The 23,003-nt window shown below is 50.2% G+C and overlaps 2 protein-coding genes across 2 annotated transcripts in view; both read right to left on the bottom strand.

Moving 5' to 3' along the window:
* The window catches only part of LOC102434115, a 69,119-nt gene extending 53,703 nt beyond the window's left edge, over positions 1-15,416 (bottom strand). The window contains 1 exon segment of the mRNA XM_023763988.1: positions 15,085-15,416. Coding sequence (XP_023619756.1) covers positions 15,085-15,309 — 225 coding nt within the window. The 5' untranslated portion in view covers positions 15,310-15,416.
* Positions 15,417-17,468: 2,052 nt separating this feature from the next.
* The window catches only part of FKBP8 (FK506 binding protein 8), an 8,624-nt gene continuing 3,089 nt past the window's right edge, over positions 17,469-23,003 (bottom strand). The window contains 4 exon segments of the mRNA XM_014465858.1: positions 17,469-17,990; positions 18,397-18,528; positions 19,217-19,294; positions 22,699-22,887. Coding sequence (XP_014321344.1) covers positions 17,904-17,990; positions 18,397-18,528; positions 19,217-19,294; positions 22,699-22,887 — 486 coding nt within the window. The 3' untranslated portion in view covers positions 17,469-17,903.

Raw genomic sequence — 23,003 nt, forward strand, 5'->3', positions numbered from 1 at the left:
AGCGTCAGCCTGCAGACTGAAGGGTCCCGGGTTCGATTCCAGTCAAGGGCACATGCCCAGGTTGGGGGCTCAATCCCCAATAGGGGGTGTACAGGAGACAGCCAATCAATGATTCCCTCTCATCATTGATGTTTCAATCTCTCCCTCTCCCTTCCTCTCTGAAATCAATAAAAATATATTTAAAAACAAAAAAAAGGAAAAAGGAACATCTCAATCCACTTGCCCTCCTCAAGGCAGTGGAAGAAGGGAAGCCACCCAGAACCCTCTGGGTCCTGGCAGCACTGCCCCCACTAGAAAGAATGGCATGAGGGGGCGACCACCCTTAAATCAGCCTACTTTGGACTACAGCCTGAAGACAGGTATGAGACCTGTGCAGGAGCGGAAGGGGCAGGAGGACAGGAGCAAGGCACACCCTCCCCTGCTGAAGGTGCCAAGTGGGCTACATCTGCCCATAGGGCCAGAGGAAATTCCAGGACAATGGCACAGCTCCTGCCTACCCAGTAACCCCCAAAGGGCAGTTCTTGACCTGCAGGGCTTCCAGGCCATTCCCACCTGGAAGAAAGCCCATTTTCTACACCAGTCACCTTGTAATCCACAGGGGACACAGAAAGCTAAACCCAAAGTATAGATTCTGCCCCATCTGAACTCTTGACCATTAATTAACCTCAGGTGACTGCAGGACGGAGCCCAGCCCCCTCCATCATCCTCTGGACCGTTGCTGTTGTTGTTGTTGTTGTCTTGTGTGTGTTTTTTGGGGGGAGGGGGGAGAGACACAGAAGTCCTGCTACTGGAAGAGTAAGAAGGTGATAATAGCTGGGGAAAATGAGACACCCAGGGCAAAGCCCATGCCACCCCTGCTTCCCCAGCTCTCAGCCCCCACTGCTTGCTCCCCCCACAGGTGCTCTAGGCCAGCAGTCATTCTCCTTGTTGTAATGCTGGGTTGGAACCCTTAAACCAGGGGTCCTCAAACTACGGCCCGCGGGCCACATGCAAATACAAATAATGTATTTGTTCCCGTTTTGTTTTTTTACTTCAAAATAAGATATGTGCAGTGTGCATAGGAATTTGTTCATAGTTTTTTTTTAAACTATAGTCCGGCCCTCCAACGGTCTGAGGGACAGTGAACTGGCCCCCTGTTTAAAAAGTTTGAGTACCCCTGCCTTAAACCACCCCTCCAGATGGGTAGAACCACAAGGTCCACAACAGGAAGATGAATTTCCAAAAAAAAAAAAAAATCACTTTTAAAAAAGGAAAAAGGCCCCTAGCTTGTTTGGCTCAGTGGATAGAGCGTCAGCCTGCAGACTGAAGGGTCCCGGGTTCGATTCCGGTCAAGGGCACATGCCCGGGTTGGGGGCTCAATCCCCAATAGGGGGTGTACAGGAGGCAGCCAATCAATGATTCCCTCTCATTGACTCATTGATTGGCTGTGGTCCATGAGGTCCGAAAGGTTGGCGACCGCTGCTCTAGGCCACCCAGGGTACTTACTCCCATCTTACAGACCACAGACCTGATTAGGGCTGGGCTCCTGTACCTCACTGCCATCTCCACTCATCCAGAGCAGGGCCAAGCCGGTTGTCCCTGCCCTTCCTGTTATCTGCGCCCAGGTGACCTGTTCGAAATCTTCCCTCAGGCAGGTCATGAAGCCAATCCAAGTCCACCTTAAGTGTGGGAGCCACCATGCCCCCATTCAACTGGGGTCAACTGCAACCAGGGGAATCCTGAGCCCACTGATGATCCAACAGGTGTTGGAGGCCCTGCAGACCTTAACTCTCCTGAACAGTCGCATTCACCTTAGTGTATTTTAAAGGCTCTAAGAACAAGTTCACACCAATCAGGATGGCTACCATAATAAAAACAGAAAAGAACTAGAGTTGTCAAGGATGTGGAGTAGTTAGAACCTTTATGCATTGCTGGTGGGAATGTAAAATGGTGCAGTTACTATGGAAAACAGTCTGGCAGCTCCTCAAAAAAGTTAAACATAGAATGATCATATGATCCAGCCATTCCACTTCAGGTTATATACCCAAAAGAACTGAAAGCACTGTCTCAAAGAGATGTCTGTACATCTACATTCACAGTAGGATTATTTACAGCAGCCAAAAGGTGTAAGCAACCCGTGTCCACTGACAAAATAAGTAGATAAACAAAATGTGGTCCATCCATATGATGGATTATTCAACCACAAAAAGGTAGAAAATTCTTTTTTAAAAATATATTTTTATTGATTTCAGAGAGGAAGGGAGAGGAAGAGACAGAAACATTGATTGGCTGCCTTCTGGACGCCCCCTACTGGGTGGGGATCGAGCCTGCAACTCGGACATGTGCCCTTGACTGGAATTGAACCTGGGACCTTTCAGTCCACAGGCCAACGCTCTATCCACCGAGCCAAACCAGCTAGGGCAGGAAGGAAATTCTGACACCTGCTACAACATGGGTGAACCCTAAGGACATTTTGAGTGAAATAAGCCAGTCATAAAAGGACAAATACTGTATGATTCTACTTACATGAGGTCCCTAGAGTAGTCAGATTCATGGAATAGAGAAGCAGAATGGTGGGTGACAGGGGCTAGGGAAGGGGGATAGGAGTTAGTGTTTAATGGGAACAGAGTTTCAGTTTGGGAAGGCGAACAAGTTCTGAAGATGGATGATATAAATGTATTTAATGCCACTGAATTGTACATTTTAAAATAATTAAGATAATAAATTTTGTTATATGTAGTTTATTACAATTAAAAACAATTTTTTTTAATGCTCTCAGAGATCCCAGGTAATGACTCTTGCTGATTAATCTTTGCACTCCCAAGGCTTCCCTGATCTTCACCAGTCATAGAATGGAGCCCCCAGTGGAGTGAAATCGAGGTGGAGTCGAGCCCCCCACAGTGAACCTAGGAAGGGGCTGGAGCCATCTACACTGAACAAATCAGAGCAGCCACTGCCGCTAAATTGAGCTTCTTTGCAAGAATTAACCTCAACTTCCTGCCCTGGCGCCCCTTACCTTCATGTTCTCTGGCTGCCCTGCCAATGGGCCTCCCTCCAGTGCCACTCTCAGATCTCAGGCAGACATCGCCAATCTTGGCTCCTTCTGGTTTGCCCTGTTTCCTAAAGGCACCTCCTGCCCTCAGGAAGCTGAGTTTCTTCCTTCTGGTGTCATCGCCTGTTGGTTGCCACCACTGTGCCCTCGGTTGACTTCCCTCACAGGGGCATGGGGACTGCAGAGTGAGGTCTGACCTGCAGACGCCCATCAGTAAATGCCAAGTTAGTCTGTATCCAGGTGAGGGAAGAAGTGGGCCAGGACTCCTTAGGCCCATCATTCCCGTGATTCCTTTGCCTAGGCCCCCTGGCCCAAGCTGGATGATGGAGGACACAGAACCCCCACCTCAAATCCCGAGGAAGAGCATTCCTAAGTGGAGGGGTCTGGCTCTTCCAGGCTGCCCTGTGATTCCCTAATATCCACAGGCTGGAGCTTAACGTGACGGCAGAGAGGAGCCACTTCACCCTAGACTCCAGGCCTGATTCTTCACATTCCCTCAGCAATGGCCACCAGCCCAGTGGGCTCAGCAGTCACCCCAGACCTGGCAGGACATGTCTCCAGAAACTTAGCCAGCACTTCCAAACCCTGTCCGCTGCCCACTCCATCATCACTGCCCCCAAGACTGCTGGAGGAATAGAGGAGGGGGTGCACTGGGGGGCCCAGCTCTCTCCAATACAGTGGGTGGGCTTCAGGAGGAAAGCTGCTAAAGGAACTGAGGAAAAGTCCTGGCCAGGTAGTTCAGTTGGTTAGAGCATTATCTCAATACAAGGGTTTGAGTTTGATCCCTGGTCAGGGCACATACAAGAATCAACCAGCCTGGCCAGTGTGGCTCAATGGTTGAGTGTCGACCTATGAGCCAGGGGGGGTCACAGTTTGGTTCCAGTCAGAGCATATATCCGGGCTGCAGGCTTGGTTCCCAGTAGGGGGCCTGCAGGAGGCAGCTCATCAATGATTCTCTCTCATGATTAATGTTTCTCCCAGTATCCTCACCTGTTGGTTGTCACCACTGTGTGTGTGTGTGTGTGTGTGTGTGTGTGTGTGTATATATACACACATATAAACATATATATATATATATATATATATATATATATATATTTAAGAATCAACCAATAACCCTGGTCAACATGGCTAAGTGGTTAGAGCACTGGCTCGCAAACCAATGGGTTGGGGGTTCAATTCTGGTCAAGGACACATACCTGAGTTGCAGGTTCCCCACCCCAGTTGAGGTGCACTGGGGAAGCAACCAATTGATGTGGCTCTCTCACAGTGATGTTTCTCTCTCCTCTCCACCCCCTTCCATTTTCTCTAAAATCAATGAAAAAAAAGTCCTCCAGTGAGGATTAACAACAACAACAAAAAAATACAACAACAACAAAAAAGAATCAACCAATGAATGCATAAATAAGTGGAACAACAAATCAATGTTCCCCTTCCTTCCTTCCTTCCTCCCTCCCTCCCTTCCTCTCTGTCTCTCTAAAATCAATCAATAAAAAATATAACTTGCCCTGACCGGTTTGGCTCAGTGGATAGAGCGTCAGCCTGTGGACTGAAGGGTCCCAGGTTCGATTCCGGTCAAGGGCATGTACCTTGGTTGCGGGCACATCCCCAGTAGGGGGTGTGCAGGAGGCAGCTGATCGATGTTTCTCTCTCATCGATATTTCTGACTCTCTATCCCTCTCCCTTCCTCTCTGTAAAAAAATCAATAAAATATATTTAAATATATATATATATATAAAACTTTTTTTTAAACTGGGGAAAGCCATTTCTTTATTTAAAAAAGAAATCCTTAACAACAGAGGCACAGGAACAGATACTCTAAGTTCTGAAAAACTGCACTTTCTTATTTGCAGGACACAGGGGCAAGAGCAGTCAGCGTCCAGACCTCTCATTGATCTGACCTGAGAGACCACTGCAATAGCAAGGACTGCTTCAACCCATGGTAACTGAGCCTCAGGAAGAGAGCCAATGGCCCATTCCCCAGGCTATGAGCAGAAGTGGCTGCAGCCCGACAACCAGACTCCAGTGTGTGGCATCCTTCGGGGAGATGCGTCCTTACCAGGACATTTACCCTGAGTATCTAAGCTGGACGTGGCATCAAGGAGAAAAGCTAACCCCACCCCACCCACCACCAACCCCCCACCACACACAAACAAGCCTGGGATAGGTACAGGGCACATCCTCAGGAAAGGCTCTTTGCACCAAGCCTCAGTCCTCGGAAGAACTAAGGAAACACCAATGATGAATTGTGGAGGATTAACCTTGGCCCTCCATCACTGTGGCTCATTAATTTCTCAAAGGCAGAGCTGTCCAAGGTGGTCTGACCACCACGAGGACTGCCTGTTGAGGTTGATTCAGGTTGCTGCTGCCCCCAGGCACTGTCACAGGATGCAACACCTCCATCCAGGCCTGGCTATGGCTCCCCTAGCACCTACTGTCCAGCACCTATTGACCAAGACTAGTGCAATAAGGAAAACCTGGCATCCAATTGTCCCAAACAAAGAATACAATCCAAGAATCAGAATAAGAAAGGCTGCTGGGCCTGGCTGGTGTGGCTCAGTGGTTGAGCATCAACCCATGAACCAAGAGGTCACTGGTTCAATTCCTGGTCAGGGCACATAGTGGGGTTGCAGGCTCAATCCCCAGTAGCGGTTGTACAGGAGGCAGCCTATCGATGTTTCTCTCTCTATTCCTCTCACTTCCTCTCTCTCTAAAGATCAATAAAAATGTATTTTCTTTATAAAAGGAAGGCTGCTGGCTCCCACCGCTGCCACATCTGTTCAAAACCACCTTCAAACTGCACTATCAGGACACTGGCAAGAACCTGATGGCATCCATGCCCTGGGACAAGGTGGCAACCCAGAAAGATGTGGCTCCGGAGCAGCGATGTCAGTGCCAATGGTGCCCACCTGCCACAGACTCGTATTAGCTCTCCTGGCCACAATAGCCTTCCCTTCAGCCAAGGGTGACTCCAGAACCCTGTGTGTCATCCTAACTCTCAAACACCCAGCTTAGGCATGACCATAAAGCCCAGTGTGTGATGGCATTTATGCCACAGCCAGAATCAGGAAAGATTAACAATGTCCCTCCCCACCCGAACCAGGCACAGGGGGCAACCCACATCCTTCCCATACCTGACTCCTTGCCTGGCCCTCAACACTGCCCCAGCACAGGTCTCCCTGCCTCTAGGCCTGCCCTCTCTGACCATTCACCCCCAAAGGCCAGAACCCGTCTCTCCCAGGCCTTGATTGCAACACCTGCAGCCTCCTACTCCATTCAGGATGCACAAGGACACAGCGGTGCCCCTCACCACACATCAGCGCCTCTGCACAGCACTCAGGACAGGGACACGGCTCTGTGCAACAAGGAAGTCTAGGATCAATGCAGTGCTGGAGGATAACCTATTAGGGTCCACACTGCAAAGACTTAACCACTAAAGAGTAAAGCTTACCACTGTAATAAAAAATAGAGCTTACACAGTGTCAGGGAAGAAGTGATATCTAAGACTAGAGGCCCAGTGCACGAAATTCATGCACAGGTAGGATCCCTAGGCCTGGCTGGCAGGGCCAAGAAGGGCCTTCCAGCTGCCTGCCGGGGCCTTCCTTCATTCTGCACTGCCCCCTGGTGGTCAGCGCACATCATAGCAAACGATCAAACTCCTGGTCTCCCAGTTGAACTCCCAAGGAAACACTCTGCATATTAACCTTTTATATATATAGACTAGAGGCCCGATGCACGAAATTTGTGCAAGAGTAGGCCTTCCTTCCCCCAGGTGCCGGCACTGGCTTTCCTCTGGCACCTGGGACCAGGGCTTCCCTCCGGCCGCTGGCAGGCACCCGGGACCCAGGCTTCCCTGGCTTCCCTGGCAGCCCCAGCTTCGTCCAGAAGGTCATCAGGAAGGACGTTCGGTCTAATTAGCATATTACACTTTTATTATTATAGATTATACAAGTACACCAGTGTAGTAAGACAGTGCCTGGACACAAGACATAGCAAGGTACCAAGGGCCAACAGTAGCCATGGGAATAGAGTATTTAGTTATTATGCCAGTTTTCTACACTAAGCTATACTGCTTTTATAGTAACAAGAAATAAATCCCTGACATAGTAACTCAGTTGGTTAGAGTGTCGTCGCAATATGCCAAAGTTACAGGTTCAATCCCCAGTCAGGGCACATACTAGAATCAACCAATGAATACTAAGTGTACCAGTTAATAATGTGGATTTTTTCAATAGATGGAGTTACACATATGTTGATATATATGCGATTTGATATGTATATTATGTTGTATTGACAGCAAGCTTCAAAACTTCATATGTCAAATTTGCTGAAGGTGTTAACATCATAGATATTTTTACGCTTAAAAATGTCGAATTTCGCCCTGACCAGTTTGGCTCAGTGGATAGAGCGTCGGCCTGCGGATCGAGGGGTCCCGGGTTCGATTCCGGTCAGGGGCATGTACCTTGGTCGAGGGCATATCCCCAGTGGGGGGTGTGCAGGAGTCAGCTGATCGATGTTCCTCCCTCATCGATGTTTCTAACTCTCTATCCCTCTCCCTTCCTCGCTGTAAAAAATCAATAAAATATATATTTTTTTTAAATGTCGAATTTCATGCCAAAAAAATAGCATTTGCGGGAAGTTTTAATTCATTACTTTATTTTGAAGAAAAAGTTATCATAGACTTCCAGAAGCTTATAGTGAACATGCTCCATCTCAAGATACTTGTGAACACTGGTTTAAACACTTTAAAAGTGATATTTGGATGTGAAAGACAAAGAACGTCCAGGTCAACCGAAAAAGTTTGAAGACCAACAATTACAAGCATTATTGGATGAGATGCGTGTGAAACTCAAAAACAACTTACAGAAAGATTGCTCAGCAAACAATTTCCGACCGCTTACAAGCAATGGGAAAGATTTTAACCCTTTGAGTGCCAACCAATATCCTAGGAACTATGCTAAAATTGCCAAGGCATTTTTGCTGATTTTACAGCAGTTTAGGAAAAAAATTATGAATCGCAAGTAAATGAAGTTAAATATTCAAAAACTTAAGGAAACCTTTACTACATTTGTTTTCATCTTTGACATATATTGTTTGCTGATAGTATTATAAAACACTAGTAGAAAAAAAAAATTGCCCATAGCGCTCCCGGCACTTTTGGCGAAAGACAGGAGGAGCGCAATCGCGCTCCCCGGCACTCTAGGGGTTAAAGGAAGGAAAATGGGTGCCACATCAATTGAACGAAAGACAAATGGAAAACCGAAAAGTCATCAGTAAAATATTCCTTCAACGGCACGAAAGAAAGTCTTTTTTGCATCGAATTATGACTGGTGATGAAAAGTGGATTTATTTTGAGAATCCCAAATGCACAAAATCATGGGTTGATCCAAGTCAACCATCAACATCGACTGCAAGGCCAAATCACTTCGGAAAGAAGACAATGCTCTTGTTTTGTGGGATCAGGAAGGTGTGGTGTATTATGAGCTTCTAAAATCAGGTGAAACCGTTAATACTGATCGCTACCGACAACAAATAACCAATGTGAACCACGCTTTGATCATGAAACAACCAGAATGTGCCAGAAGACATGGCAAAGTAATTTTGCTTCATGATGACGCACCATCACACACTTCAAAACCAGTTAAAGACACGTTAAAAGATCTTGCCTGAGAAGTATTAACCCACCCCCCCGTATTCACCAGATCTTGCTCCTTCAGATTACCACTTGATCCAATCGATGGCACACTCGCTTTCTGAGCAGCACTTCAAAACGTAAGAAGTGAAAAAATTGAGTCTCTGAATGGTTTGCCTCAAAACAAGAAAAGTTCTATTGGGATGGTATCCACAAATTACCTGAAAGATGGGGAAATGTGTAGCTAGCGATGGACATTACTTTGAATAAAGCAATTTTGATGTTTCTCTTGAAATTATCGTGTTTTCTTTGATTACATATTCTGCCATTACTAAACGGTACACCTAGTACATAAATAAGTGGAACACCATATTGGTATCTCTCTCTACTCTCCTCCCTTTTTCCTTTCCTTTCCTTTCCCTCCCTCCCTCCCTCTCTCTCTCTCAAATCAATTTATTTTTTTTTTAAAAATCAACTTGCTACATGTGTCACTTTTAAACAGGGGTTTGGTGAACCCATGAACTTTACAAACATGTGGGACTCCCTTTCCAAGAGGGGCTGTGGCAAGTCACAAACATGCCCCCTGACCAGGTGACTCAGCCATGGCCTGGAAGGACCAGGCCCAAGAATATAATTAGCCTCAGACTCCATGCAGCTACTTGGTGTGGGGACAGGAGAGCTCCCCTCTGGACAGTTAATGTGGACACCAGCTTCTTTATTAAAATGTAAAGTGACAGCCCTGACCGGTTTGGCTCAGTGGATAGAGCGTCGGCCTTCGGACTCAAGGGTCGCAGGTTTGATTCCGGTCAAGGGCATGTACCTTGGTTTCGGGCACATCCCCAGTAGGGAGTGTGCAGGAGGCAGCTGATCGATGTTTCTAACTCTCTATCTCTCTCCCTTCCTCTCTGTAAAAAGTCAATAAAATATATTTTTTAAAAAAAATGTAAAGTGACAAAACAACCACAAGACATGGCTGTCCATATCACTCACTTGTTTTGGGGGGGGGGGGGTTATTCTCAAAAACGTTCCTTTGTGCTCAGCTGGCGTGGCTCAGTGGTTGAGTGTCGACCTATGAACCAGGAGGTCATGGTTCGATTCCCAGATTCTAGGTCAGGATACATGCCCGGTTGCGGACTCACTCCTCACTTTAGGGATTGTGCACAATCCGATCCAGGAGGCATCCGATCAATGATTCTCTCTCATCATTGATGTTTCTATCTCTCTCTCCCTCTCCTTTCCTCTCTGAAATCAATTTTTTTTAAAAAGTATATACAGTGGGGCCTTGACTTACGAGTGTCCCAACTAACGAGTTTTTTGAGATACCAGCTGTCTCTCTGCCGATTTTTTGCATTGAGTTGATAGAGTAATTTGAGTTAATGAGCTCCTTAACGAGCTCGGTCTCGGAACGAATTAAACTCATAAGTCAAGGCCCCACTGTATGTTTTTAAAAAGTGTTCCTTTGTGCTCTAGGGTGACCGAAGAGCAGCCACATATCACTGGAGATGAGATCTTCTGGCTGTGCAGCTCAAACCAAGAAGAAAGTGATAAAGGCAGAGAGAGTGGGGAGTGAGGCCCTAAAAACCAAGGACAGGGGAGGCCAAACCCCAAAGGCACAGCATGGAATGCCAGCTGGGCCTTGCCAGGCCAAAGGGACAGGGCTCCTGCCACAGAGAAGCGGATTCCCCAAACAGGGTCTGCTCCAGCCCAGAGCCCCGCATACAGAGAGAAGTGGCCTTGTTTTTCAAGTATTCATCAGGGATGTCACAATCCTGGAGTGATGTCAAAACTGCCTCAAGGGTTATGAACTCTGGCCTTGAAGATGAGTCAACAGAGGGTGGGTTTCAGAGAGCAGCCTGCTGTTTACACACAATCCCCTTGGAGATCTGCATGCAGCTAGAAGGCTAGTCAAGGGTTGTGATGGCAGGCAGGCGGGCTCCTCACAGAGCCTTACAGCCTCCAGCAGAAACCACCAACACTCACCCGGTGCCCAGAATGCTCCCCCTCTCCAGCATCTATGAGACATAAGCATTCTGAGAGGGACTCACTCCACCCAAAACCATCCAGTGCCCACCTTGAAACACACAAGCAAACTGAACCCTTATGGCTCCCCACCCACAGGACCCAGCACAACCCTTCAGAGGGGGTATTCTGATTCCGCCTTTGGGAGATTCCTTCCGGTGACTCCACCTCCCAGAGTCTCCACCCTTTTCTTCACCACTCCACCACAGGGCTGATGGGACCAGAGGAAGTAATGTGTACAGCTCGGGACCGGTTACTTTCATCTTCAGGCTTTCTTAGGGGAGGGGGCACAAGATAGACCGACAGCAACCTCAGGCATTTGCAGGGCCACTCATGTTACCAACACTCACAGGAGCCTGAAACACTGGCATTTTAACTAGGACTCTAGACCACCATGTGACTCCCTTTCATAGCTGTGTCCCAGTGACTCAAGATCCCTCCCAACTTGAGTGGGAACCTGGGCCAGTGAGGACAGTCTGAGTGACCTCGGGCATGCAACAACGCTTCTCAGAGCCCAACTGCCCCCAAAGCACAGTGGGAACAGTAAGCTAGCCCTCCTGCCAGTGTTGTGAAGAACAAAGTGGTTTACAGGGGCCTGGCCCACAACCAGGAGGGGCAGTGCCACCTAGTCCTAAAGGTGGGCCATCTGTAAAGCAGACAAGGCTAGCAAGAAGCTCCCCTGATAGGGCCAAGTGGGGCACCCCCCAGAAAGGGGAGCCAAGCCTGCCTCCCAGAGCCTTACTGTGGGAGGGGAACAGAAGCTAAATTAAGGCTCCTCCTGCCACCGGTGCCGGGCTGACATCCACGCAGCCGCTCCCTGAGCAGCAGCGAGCAGCACCCAGCACAGCTCCAGAACAGTCCAGGGGTATTCACTGCAGACCTCCTGTACTTCCCCCTTCCCGAGGACAAAGTCCTGCAGCCACCCTCTACAGCTTACTGGGCCACCCTCCCCCCCATGGCCTCCCCAGCCCCTTATGTCTCAAGACCTGTGCACCTAGCTTTCCTGGACCCCTCACCCAGCAGACCTCAGCTGTGGCATCTCCTAGAAGCGCCACTCTCAATCACCACCCTTTCACATCACCTGTCCCTATGCCATCATGTTGCCCCATTTTACTTCCTTCCTGACACTGACCACTAACAAGTTCTTCGTGTTGATTTCTGTGCTGCCCTGTTCATTATGTCTCTTGCCTCTAGAACAGTGGTTCTCAACCTTGGCTGCACATTAGAATCACCTGGGAATCTTTTTAAAATCCTGATTTCTGGGCCTCATCCTCCAGAAATTGTTTCTTTGTTACTAATGTTGTGGCCTCACCCCATAACAAAGAAACAGAATTTCCAGAGGATGAGGCCGAGAAATCAGGATTTTAAAAAGATTCTCAGGTGATTCTAATGTGCAGCCAAGGTTGAGAACCACTGCTCTAGAATGTCAGCTCCTGGCACTAGGGGTATGCCTTGGTCACTTGTGAATGCCCAGCTCCTCAGCCGTGGATTGTGTCCACACTTCCTCAGTCTTCTCTCCCAGAAGTAACCCATCACAGCAAAAAAGGAGATCCACAGGAGTAGCTCCTTCAGGACTCACTTGAATTTTTATATTCAAGGAGAAGCCCCAAATCTGGATGGCTGGTGGCTGCGTGTATTACCACATCTTCACCTCCACCAAATTCCAGGCAGGCCCTATACAGACCAGGTGCTCAGTCAGATGCAGGTGGATGTAAGAGCTCAGGCCCCCTGTCTCCAGGGCTCTGCTCTAACCTCCAGGCAGGGACTGGCTCTGGGTAGAGGCACCAAGTGTACATGAGAGGTCAGGGATATGCTGAGGGGCACATATGTGCCAAAGGATCCCCACAGCCCCAAGAGAAGGAGGATTTGGAGCTCAGAGAGGGCCAGGTGCTGGGATCCTCAGAGCTGTGAGGAGAAGGATCTGGACTGGCAAGGGTCAGGCACTGCTCCAAGACCTCACACAAGCAGAGGTGAGATTCAGCTCCCAGAAGTAACCCATCACAGCAAAAAAGGAGATCCACGTGAGTAGCTCCTTCAGGACTCACTCGAATTTTTATATTCAAGGAGAAACTGCACAAAGCCCCAAGTCTGGATGGCTGGTGGCTGCGTGTATTACCACATCTTCACCCTCCACCAAATTCCAGGCAGGCCACTAGGTCTGCACAAAGGCAGCTCAGAGTTCAGATCCCGCTGGAGAGAGAAATTTCAGGGACTTCTACGGGAGCTGCTCCAACAGCTAGGATTACAGGAAGTTCCTGTCAGTCCCCTGCCACTTCTGAATTTGTACAAGCCTCTTCACAATTAAAAAGTAAAAACAAAAATCCTCTCCACAAATTGCCATTGGCAAACCATTTAACCACAGCACGAGAGAACAGGAAACGCTAGACACTATTAACAAAGCTGTGCACCTAAGGTTTTGTTAATAACCAATACACTGTTCTGGTCACACAAACAAGTTCTTCAAGTCGCCTTCCCCATGTCCAGCTCCCAAAAGCACCAAGAGCACCTGGGTCGCTCTCATTTTAGCCAGTCTAGCACATTGCCCAATGGGTATGATTCAATACAAAAATTGCCAAGTCACTTAAATTTCCAGACAGCTTCTGAGAAAAACACAGGTTTGGGTCCCCCGAATTTTAGCCCAGGCAGCCAAGTTGGCCAGGATGGCTTGAAGAAGCTCTTTGAGGGAGTCCCTCCTAGCGACGGACTCTAAGGTACACAGCTGGGCTCCATGTGGAACCTGCCCGAGTCTGCAGTTACCTTCACCCTCACATGAGGAAGATCTAGCTTTAGTTAGGGGATGTAACCAACACCCTAAATTAAAAATAGCTGCGTGACAGCATGAGGTGAACGCACAGGCAGGCCTTCCGGAGGACCCATGGATCCGGCAAGGGCAGCATGACAGGGAAGGCGGGGCTCCTAACCCAAAGTGACCAGGTACCAAGTTCACCTTATTACATGACTCATGAGCTCTCCCACAGCTGCCTCTAGGAAGTCTGCCTTCCTGCAGGACAAGTCACTCAGGACGGAATTCTGCAGGGAAGGGAGGCTCAGGCCAACCACTGTGCCCCTACCTCCTCCTGCTCCTCCTCCTCCTCCTCCCCAAAGGAGTGCCTCAGCCTCACCTTGAGGAATCTTTCTGACAAAATGAGAATTCGCTCTTACAAAAAAGATCAGGTTCCCCCAACTATTAAGGGGAAACTGAGCCATCAGAACAGGAAGAAAGTTGCCCAAAGAGGTGGGAAAAAGCACGGGAAGGGTGGGCACCTGGGAAAGAACAGGGGAAGAAATTCCCAGTTCAGCTAATGGTGCTGAACAAGTCCCGGGCAGGAAGAAAGCCACATTCCTTCCTAGTTAGTCTCTCCACACACCCGCCCAAGGCCCCCTCACCTCTGGTATACACAAGCGCACACACACACACACACAAGCACACACACCGACGGGGGCCTCCTCCGCCACTTCTGACTACAAGCCCCCACTTTCCAGGCAGGAGGCACAGAGCTCCTAAACCACCTCCCCGCAGGACCTGATCGCTGGGCACCTGCCACTTCTGTCCTCACACAGACTGAGTGCCATGACACAAACAGAAATGGGAAGAAGCAGGTCTGACCACAGTCCCAGCTGTGCCCCGAAGTCAGGCCTGAAAGAGGGTGCACAGCAGCCTCTTCCCCACCCCCTGCGCCAGGCCAGGTGGCAGAACTGAAACATCTTGAACTTCCCCAGATGGGCCCAAATGGACCCCTGAGAAGTTCAAAGCCAGCAGCCAGGTGCGGCGGCCGGAGCCCCCTCCCAGGTGTCCACCACCGGCTCCCAGCCCACATACACAGCTTGCTCCCCACAAACACTTCCACTCTCGGAAGGAGGTCTAAAGAAACAGGATCACCTGGGGGAAGGGGAGCGGAGAGGGGGTAGTTTCAGAAAAACTATCAATATCTACCCAAATCCCGCTTCCCAAGAACCCAGAGTGATCCTAACTCCAGCGGCCTCACTGGAAAGACTCAAAGACGGCGCCCCCACACAAACGGAACGGGACCCCACAGGTGCCTCTGACCCATCCTAGTGAGGACTCTGACGGAGAAGCCGCAGCCCCACCCCCACCGCTCTCCCCCGGCCAGGTGAACAGATAAGTTCTGGGCGGACAGGGAAGGGTCCCGGACGCCTCCAGGTGCCACACAAACGCCCCCCTGGGTCAGGCGCGCGAGTTCCGGCCCCTCCGCCGGCCTGGGCCTATCGCCAGTGTCGCCTCCCGGGACCAAGGAGGAACGTGATTCTCGCACCCTGCCGGCCAATGGGTCCACAAACAGCACCCCGAACGCCGGACCCCGCGCCCCGAGGCCCGGACGCCGGGCGAGGGGCACGCGAGGCCGGCCTGCACCCCGACGTCCCCGACGGCCACACCGCTCACCTGGCTGGCGCGGTAGGTCTCAAAGGCTCTCAGGGCACTGTCGGTGAGCTTCACGTGAAACACGGACACCTTGCTGCTGTCGCTCACCCGCCCGCACGACAGCCCGTAGCTCTGATCCTCCTTCAGTGCCGCCATCTTGCGACCATTGCTACCCGGCCCCCCTTCCCGGCTCCAGAGCGGGCGCGCCGGCCACGCCCCGCCCCGCCGCCTGCTGACGTGCTGCATTATTCATGAAGCGCTGCCCACGCCCTCTTCGGATCCAGCGAAGTTTACCGACGACGCCACACGGCCGGCCGACGTGCTGCATTATTCATGAGACGCGGCTGGCCACGCCCCCTGCAGCCGTCACGAAGCCCATAAGTCACCGCCCCGACGTTCTGCATATTTATGAAGGCTGGGTGGCCCACCTCAGGGGCGCACTTCCGCTCCTAGACTCCGCCCCGACACGCGCGTAAGTCCAGGCCCCGCTCATAAATATATTATTCATAAGTTTGACTCAACCAGGCGCGTCGAAGTCCCGCCCCACCAGCCACTGATGTGATGTATTATTTATGAGGTCTGTTTGGCTTCTGATGAGTCTTAATGAGAGTGGAGGGGGCGGGGCCGGCGCAAAACACGTGGAGGGCGGATCCAGCAGCTGGTCGGGTGGGTGGGCGTGGCCATGCAAACCAGCGCGCGTTGAACGCTGGGTTGGACAAGTAGGGTGTAAGGTGGGTGGATAGGATTAGATCTCCACCCTTACCCTTAGGGCTCTAAGGGATTAGGAGAGCCGGTGCACTTCGTTCATGATAAGAGATAAAATCTTTTAAGGGATAAAATTTTGAGGTGAGAGGAAGGTGAAGTTCAGGGACCTTCTGTAGGTCCCTGCCCAAATGATCCCCATGAGCCCTGACATATGGTTGTCCAGCTCCCCCATTTTTAAAAAAACGTTTTACATGTTACAAAATTAATCCATTTAAAGTGTAAAATTCAGTGGCACTTAGTATATTTACAATTCTGCGCAGCCACTATCACTTTAATCACCCAAAAAGTAAACTCCATACCAAGACACTCCCCACTGCCCCCTCCCCAGCCCCTGGCAAGCACTAATCTACTTTCTGTACCTATGGATTTGCTAATTCTGGATATTTCCTATCCATAGAATTATACATGTGACCTTATGTGTCAGGCTTCTCTCGGCATTGTTTTTGAGCTTCATCCATGTTGCAGCCTGTATCGTGCTTCATTCCTCTTTATGGCCAAGTAATAATCCATTGTGTGGATTGACCATTTTGTTTATTATCTGTTGATGACATTTGGGTTGTTTCCACTTTTTCACTATTATGAATAGAGCTGCTGTGAGCATTCACGTAGAAGTTTTTGTGTGGATAGATGTTTTCCCTTCTCTTGGGTCTATACCTAGGAGTGAAATTGCTAGGTCATTTGGCAATTCTGTTTAACTTTTCAAAGAACTGCCAGACTGTATTCCATAGAAACTGACATTTTATCCAGCTCTCATTGCACAGATGGGGAAACAAGGCTGAAGACAAGTGCTAGCTTGTCCAGGAAAGCTCCTGCTGGGCTCCTGACCTGTGGAGAGCTCTGGAGTAGTTTGCTTTCTCCCTTTAATTACAGATGGTAGTCACAGGATGAAGATTTTGAGGTGAGAGGAAGGTGATGTTCAGGGACCTTCTGTATGTCCCTGCCCAAGTGATCTTGTTAGTTCTAGGCCAGCACTACCATTCATTTGCTCCCTTGTCCATGAACTGCTGAGGATCTGTGCTCAATGCTTGGCATCCATGACTGCCTTCGGGGATGGATACAGTGGTTTGCACCCATCAGCTAGATGAGGAAACTGAGGCTTGGAGAAGTAAAAGAATTAGCAACACTGCAACCATGGGCTGCACTGCTTGGTAACAAGCATTTCTCCACTTTATACTCACTACCCCAGAGCCTCCCAGCAGGACCCCAGGGACAACAGCGGAATCACCAAGCATTGGTATATTATCCAAAAGTCTCTAAGAACTAGGTCACCCAAGAAATTGAAAGCCAGTACATCTCTTTGGAGTAGCCCCTTGACACATCCTCTACCTAGCAAGCTCACTGTAGAATCTCTAGCCCTAATATTGACTATGCTGCTGTCAGCTCACTGTACTACAGACCCCTCCATTATTGGTCTCAAAGAAGCACCCAATTAGGTCCCATCCAGGTCCCTGTTTTTAGTTAACAGAAACAAGGCAGGACTAGGTAATAGGCATAGGGAGTGTGAACTCCTGGGCACTCTAGGCACATCACATCACCCCAGTACCCAGTAACACAGGTCTGCTGTGGCCCAAGAGGAGACCCAATCCTCCCCACGCCCACAGCTCTGGCCCAGCCCTAAGTGGCAGTGAAAGCAGGCGGAATGCAGGATGGGAGGCTTTATTTCACTTGGGGGGTTGGGTGGAGCCTAGATAGAGGGCAGCAGGCTAGGCAGGAGGGGCTGGCAATTGTACAGGAACTGGATGGGGAAAGGGCTGCCCTGAGGCCTTGGGAAGGAGAAACTGAGGCAGGCCCCTGTTGAGACCTAACCCAGGGGGGAGTGGGAGGATAGGAATTGGGTCTGGAGGAATAAGGGCCCCCTCCTTCCCGGCTGGACATGGGGCCTGGGCCCTGCCTCATTTCCTCCTGTAGGGCCTCAGTCCCTCCTGCTCACTGGGCCATGCAACCCTCAAACCTCACTGTCCCTGCCCCAGAGGAGGGGGCTAGGCCAGAAAGGGTAGTGGACAGGGAGCCTGGGAGAGTTAGGGAGCGCGGGGTGGGGTCCACGGTGTTCAGAAGGGGTAGCAGCCACCTGGCAGTCAGTTCCTGGCAGCGATGACCACAGAGAGAGCCACGCCCCCCAGGGCAACAGCAGTTGCTCCAAACAGCCACTTCCATGGGATGGACTGTAGATAAAGGGGAGGGAGGAGATGGCTGGAGGGCAGTCAAGACTGATATCTTGGGCCTCAGGTACCAACAATACCCACACAGGCCTTTCACTGCCTAAACATGTATTTCCTGCCTCCTGGCAAACTCCTACATGTGCATCAAAACTCAAGCTAAATTTCACCTCCTCTGGGAAACCTCCCCTTCCCCTCTGGAAGAGCCATCACTCCCCACCCCAAATCCTACATGTTGTATTCCACCTTCTGCTTTGACCCAGGTCACATGGGACTAGGGCCTGTGTCCCCACTATGGTCCAGCACAGCCCAGGTGACAAGGACATCAATGTTTGCAAGATGAAGACACTCTCTTTACGTAGTCTACTCTGCCCTTCCACAAGAAGCCTCCCTGCCACCAACCCCAGCTCACCCAGGCACCCTTGCCAGGACACTTAGCAGGCAGCCGGCTGGGGTTGCCCAGCATTTTCCGGTACAGGGCGGTCTCTGTGCTCCGCTGGGCCGCGTGCTTTTTCACTAGCTTCGAGAGCTCCGCGTGGATCGTCTGGGAGAAGTGAGTGGTGGTTGGGTTAAGAGCATGTGGCAGCAGCAGCCAATGTGGCCACCATCACTGGCACTGTGCCCTTCTGGTGCCCTGGGTCACTCTGGGATTGGGACCACTGGAACACAAGGGTTCCATCTCTGGGTGTCAGCAAACTGGGGACTGCCATCTCCATGCCTCTAGGGAGCCCGTGGTCGGAGCAGAGCACAAGGTTCTGGGAGAAAAGCTGGGACATTGGCACTGGCCACGCTGATAGCACCCTTGGCTTCTGGGACCCATGTTCAGGATGAGCCTATGTAGGGGTCATAAGGGTCTCAGCACGCTGGCTGGGGCCCTTCAGCCACCGCCCCTTCCCAGGTAGAAACACAACAGGAAAAGCCACAGCAAGAATGGTAAATGGCCCAGCTGGTGTGGCTCAGCAATTGAGCACTGACCGAGGAACCAAGAGGTCACCGGTTTGATTCTTGGCTCGGGGACATGCTCAGATTGCGTGCTAGATCCCCAGTAAGGGGTGTGCAAGAGGCAGCTCATCAGTGATGTTTCTCTCTCATTGATGTGTCTATCTCTACTCTTCCTCTCTAAAAATCAACAAAAAAATATATTTTTTTAAAAAGGACAAAGGGCAGATGACAGAAGGGACTTCCCAGACAAGCCATAGGGCAAGTTCCCAAAGCACCTCTGTTGTTCTCACCTTGTTGGAAGGTTCCAGCTTCAGGGCTGCCCTCAGGATGGGTATGGCCTCGCTGTACTCCCCTTGCTGGGCCAGCACCTGTGAGAGAAAGTAGGTGGCATCACTCTGGACCCATACTAGGCCATGCTTTCTTTTTTCTTTTTTCTTTTTTTTTGCATTGACGGTAATTTCCAGAGCGTGCCATTTTATTTCAGTCATATAGAAGGCCCTTGTTTTTAGGAGATGGGTACTGATGTGTTTAGGTGGGAGGTATCACCGCAGCTAATTCATCCTTCAGGGGGAGTCGGGGGGTGGGGGGTACACACATACACGGAGAGGAAAGGTGACATCTGCTGAGTCTCCGTAGACGAGCGTCCCTTTGTATATTCAACTCGTTGGTTTGACATTTTTTTCAAAATAAAAAAATTGATTGCCTATTGGCTACTGCCTTCCGCCCCGAAAGCAGGGATCTTGTCTGTTTTGCGGACCGGCACTGGGACCCTGGATGCTCTGTACTTGCTCGCGCCTCTGGAGCCCCACTGGCAGAAGGGGAAACTGAAGCAGGGGAAGCAGCTTGCCCCCGACCACACGGCTGACGCGCGGCAGACCCTCACGCGGGTTGACGTGTTCCATGCCGCAGCACCCATACCCCGCCCTCGGGTGCCCGGCTTCTGGCCCTTCGTGGGGCAGGGCGTCCTCAGGGCGGTCCTCTCTGTCGTCCATCTCGTGCCCTGATCTCCCTAGGCCAGTGATAGCGAACCTTTTGAGCTCGGCATGTCAGCATTTTGAAAAACCCTAACTTAACTCTGGTGCTGTGTCACATATAGAAATTATTTGATATTTGCAACCATAGTAAAACAAAGACTTATATTTTTGATATTTATTTTATATATTTAAATGCCATTTAACAAAGAAAAATCAACCAAAAAAATGAGTTCGCATGTCACCTCTGACACGCGTGTAATAGGTTCACCATCACTGCCCTAGGCCATGCTTTCTTTCATGAAACCCTACTCTGCCAGGTTCCTGACCACCCTGACAAGTCCCAAATCTATCCCCAGGGGTCCAGTTACCCCATGCTATGCTCCTGAACCCTCAGACTCTAAGAGCACCCCTGCTGAATTCAGTGTTGTCCCCTAACCTTCTCCTTTCCTGAGTGTCTGTCTTGGCCTGTACAGGAGACCTGGTCACCCTCTTCATCTACTCCGCCCTCACCACCTGGACTGGACATTTCCAAAGCGATGATTCAGAACCAGCATGTGACTCAAGCCAGCCAATGAGATCCAGCCTGAAATATGCTAATGCCACTGGGAAGCTGGTTGTTAAGTGGCAAGGATGCAAGCCTGCAGCTTTTGGGGGACAAGAGGGAGCATCTTGGTTGCTCCCAAGAGAGGAGCCAACCTGAGAGGGCATCGCACAACAGACACAGTATTCCCACAACATTGCCAATGCCTGGATCCAACCCTGCCTGAACCCAGCCACAAGGGACTTGACTGTGTCACAAATCAAGTCCTCCTTTTGCTCAAATCTGTTCCAGTGAGTTTGTCACCTCCAACCAGCAAATCTAAACGTGTGATCTACATGAGCAGACAATCCCATGGCCACCAAGAGGATTATAAACCCCTGAAAAATTACAATAACATCATCTTCTCCACATTTCTATGAAAAACTCTACACATAGCAAGTGCTTAAAAAAATGCCACCTTGCCAAAACCGGTTTGGCTCAGTGGATAGAGCGTCGGCCCGCGGACTGAAAGGTCCCGGGTTCGATTCCGGTCAAGGGCATGTACCTGGGTTGCGGACACATCCCCAGTGGGAGATGTGCAGGAGGCAGCTGATCGATGTTTCTCTCTCATCGATGTTTCTAACTCTCTATCCCTCTCCCTTCCTCTCTGTAAGAAATCAATAAATATATTTAAAAATAAAAAAAAAATGCCACCTTGCCAAAACCGGTATGGCTCAGTGGATAGAGCGTTGGCCTGTGGACTGAAAGGTCCCGGGTTCAATTCTGGTCAAGGGCATGTACCTGGGTTGCGGGCACATCCCCGGTAGGAAATGTGCAGGAGGCAGCTGATCGATGTTTCTCTGTCATCGATGTTTCTAACTCTCTCTCTCTCTCCCTTCCTCTCTGTAAAGAATAAAATATATTTAAAAAAAAAAAATGCCACCTGGAGGGAGGCCCTGCTCAGGTCTCTCACAAACATGCTAGGTGGCCCAATGCTTGCTTGCACCTCAGTTTTCTCAGCTAACTGCTAAAAGGTGCTGAAAAATCCCTGTTCTTCCCCATCCAAGGTTGCTGTGAGAATGAACAGATGGAGACAAAAGCAATTACAGTAAAGTCCATGCAGGCCAAATTCTCTCCTATGTTCCACCAGCACCTACTGTGTGCCTAGCCCTCTTTGCAGGGTTAGAGATTTAGCAGTGAGTGAGACAGATGAAATCTCCACCTCCTAGCAGAGGAGATAGACAAGAGGTTTGACCCCTCCATGTGCTGATGGCAACGTGGTAAATATGAAGACAGGCAGGGTGTGGGGGGGGGGGGGCAGCAGGGAGGGCTTCCCAAAGAGGTGACATCAGAGCAAAGATCTTAAGAGGGCAAGGGAACAGCCATGGGGGTACCTGCAGTAGGAATGTCTCAGGCAGAGGGAATTACCTGTGCAAAGGCATTGGGCAGGGGTCCACAAACTTTTTAAACAGGGGCCAGTTCACTGTCCCTCAGACCGTTGGAGGGCCGGACTATAGTTTAAAAAAAAACTATGAACAAATTCCTATGCATACTGCACATATCTTATTTTGAAGTAAAAAAACAAAACGGAAACAAATACAATATTTGTATTTGCATGTGGCCCGCGGGCCGTAGTTTGAGGACCCCTGGCATTGGGTAATGAGGCTGAACAGGATGGAGAGAAGCAAGAGGTGAGGTGGAAGGTGCCAGCAGAAGGAAGATCAGATGGCTCAAAGCCCCAAGGGCTGCAATAAGAACTCGGCTTTTGGACCTAGCCAGTGTGACTCAGTGGGTAGAGCATCGGCCTGCAGACTGAAGAGTCCCAGGTTTGATTCCAGTCAAGGGCACATGTCTGGGTTGTGGGCTCAACCCCCAGTAGGGGGTGTGCAGGAGGCAGCCGATCAATAATTCTCTCTCATCATTGATGTTTCTATTTCCCTCTCCCTTCCTCTCTGAAATCAATAAAAAATATATTAAAAAAAAAAAAAAAAAAAGAACTCGGCTTTTGTTCTGAAGAAGAAGGGAGCCATGGAGGATTGTATGCAATGAGCAGTCACCATTGGGCCACAGGGAAATGTGTGGGAGCCTAAGGCTTGGGTTCACGTCTGGCCTCAGTCAATGAATTGCTGTGACTCAAGTCATACCTCTGCACCTGTGTGGGCCTTAGTTTATCTGCCCTTTTCAAATCCTGGATTCAGAACCAGTCCCACTGGTCTGGGTTCAGGGAGCCAGCCTGCCACCTGCACCTGTGGCCTATGGCCCACCACCCATGGCCCACCTTGCCCTTGCGGAAGAGCGCCTTGATGTTGTCAGGCTGGTGCTCAAGCACGAGGCTACAGGAACGCAGCGCGGCCCGGTAGTGGTCTAGCTTCAGCTGCGAGGCTGCCAGGTTGTTCAGACACTTCACCTTCAGCTGCAGAAGCTGCTCCTCCTCCTCAAATGTCATGTCCACTGTAGACATCGTGCCCTGTGGGGGGGGACACCCCCCAAATTTAGAGGGTCGCAGACCAATATCATGAACGGTGGAGCCACTCGGTCAGACTATACACACTGAGGAGGAAGGCGCCCGCTCTCCTCCACCGT

This window comes from Myotis lucifugus, unplaced genomic scaffold, assembly GCF_000147115.1.
Source record: "Myotis lucifugus unplaced genomic scaffold, Myoluc2.0 scaffold_311, whole genome shotgun sequence".
NCBI classification, from domain to species: Eukaryota; Metazoa; Chordata; class Mammalia; order Chiroptera; family Vespertilionidae; genus Myotis; species Myotis lucifugus.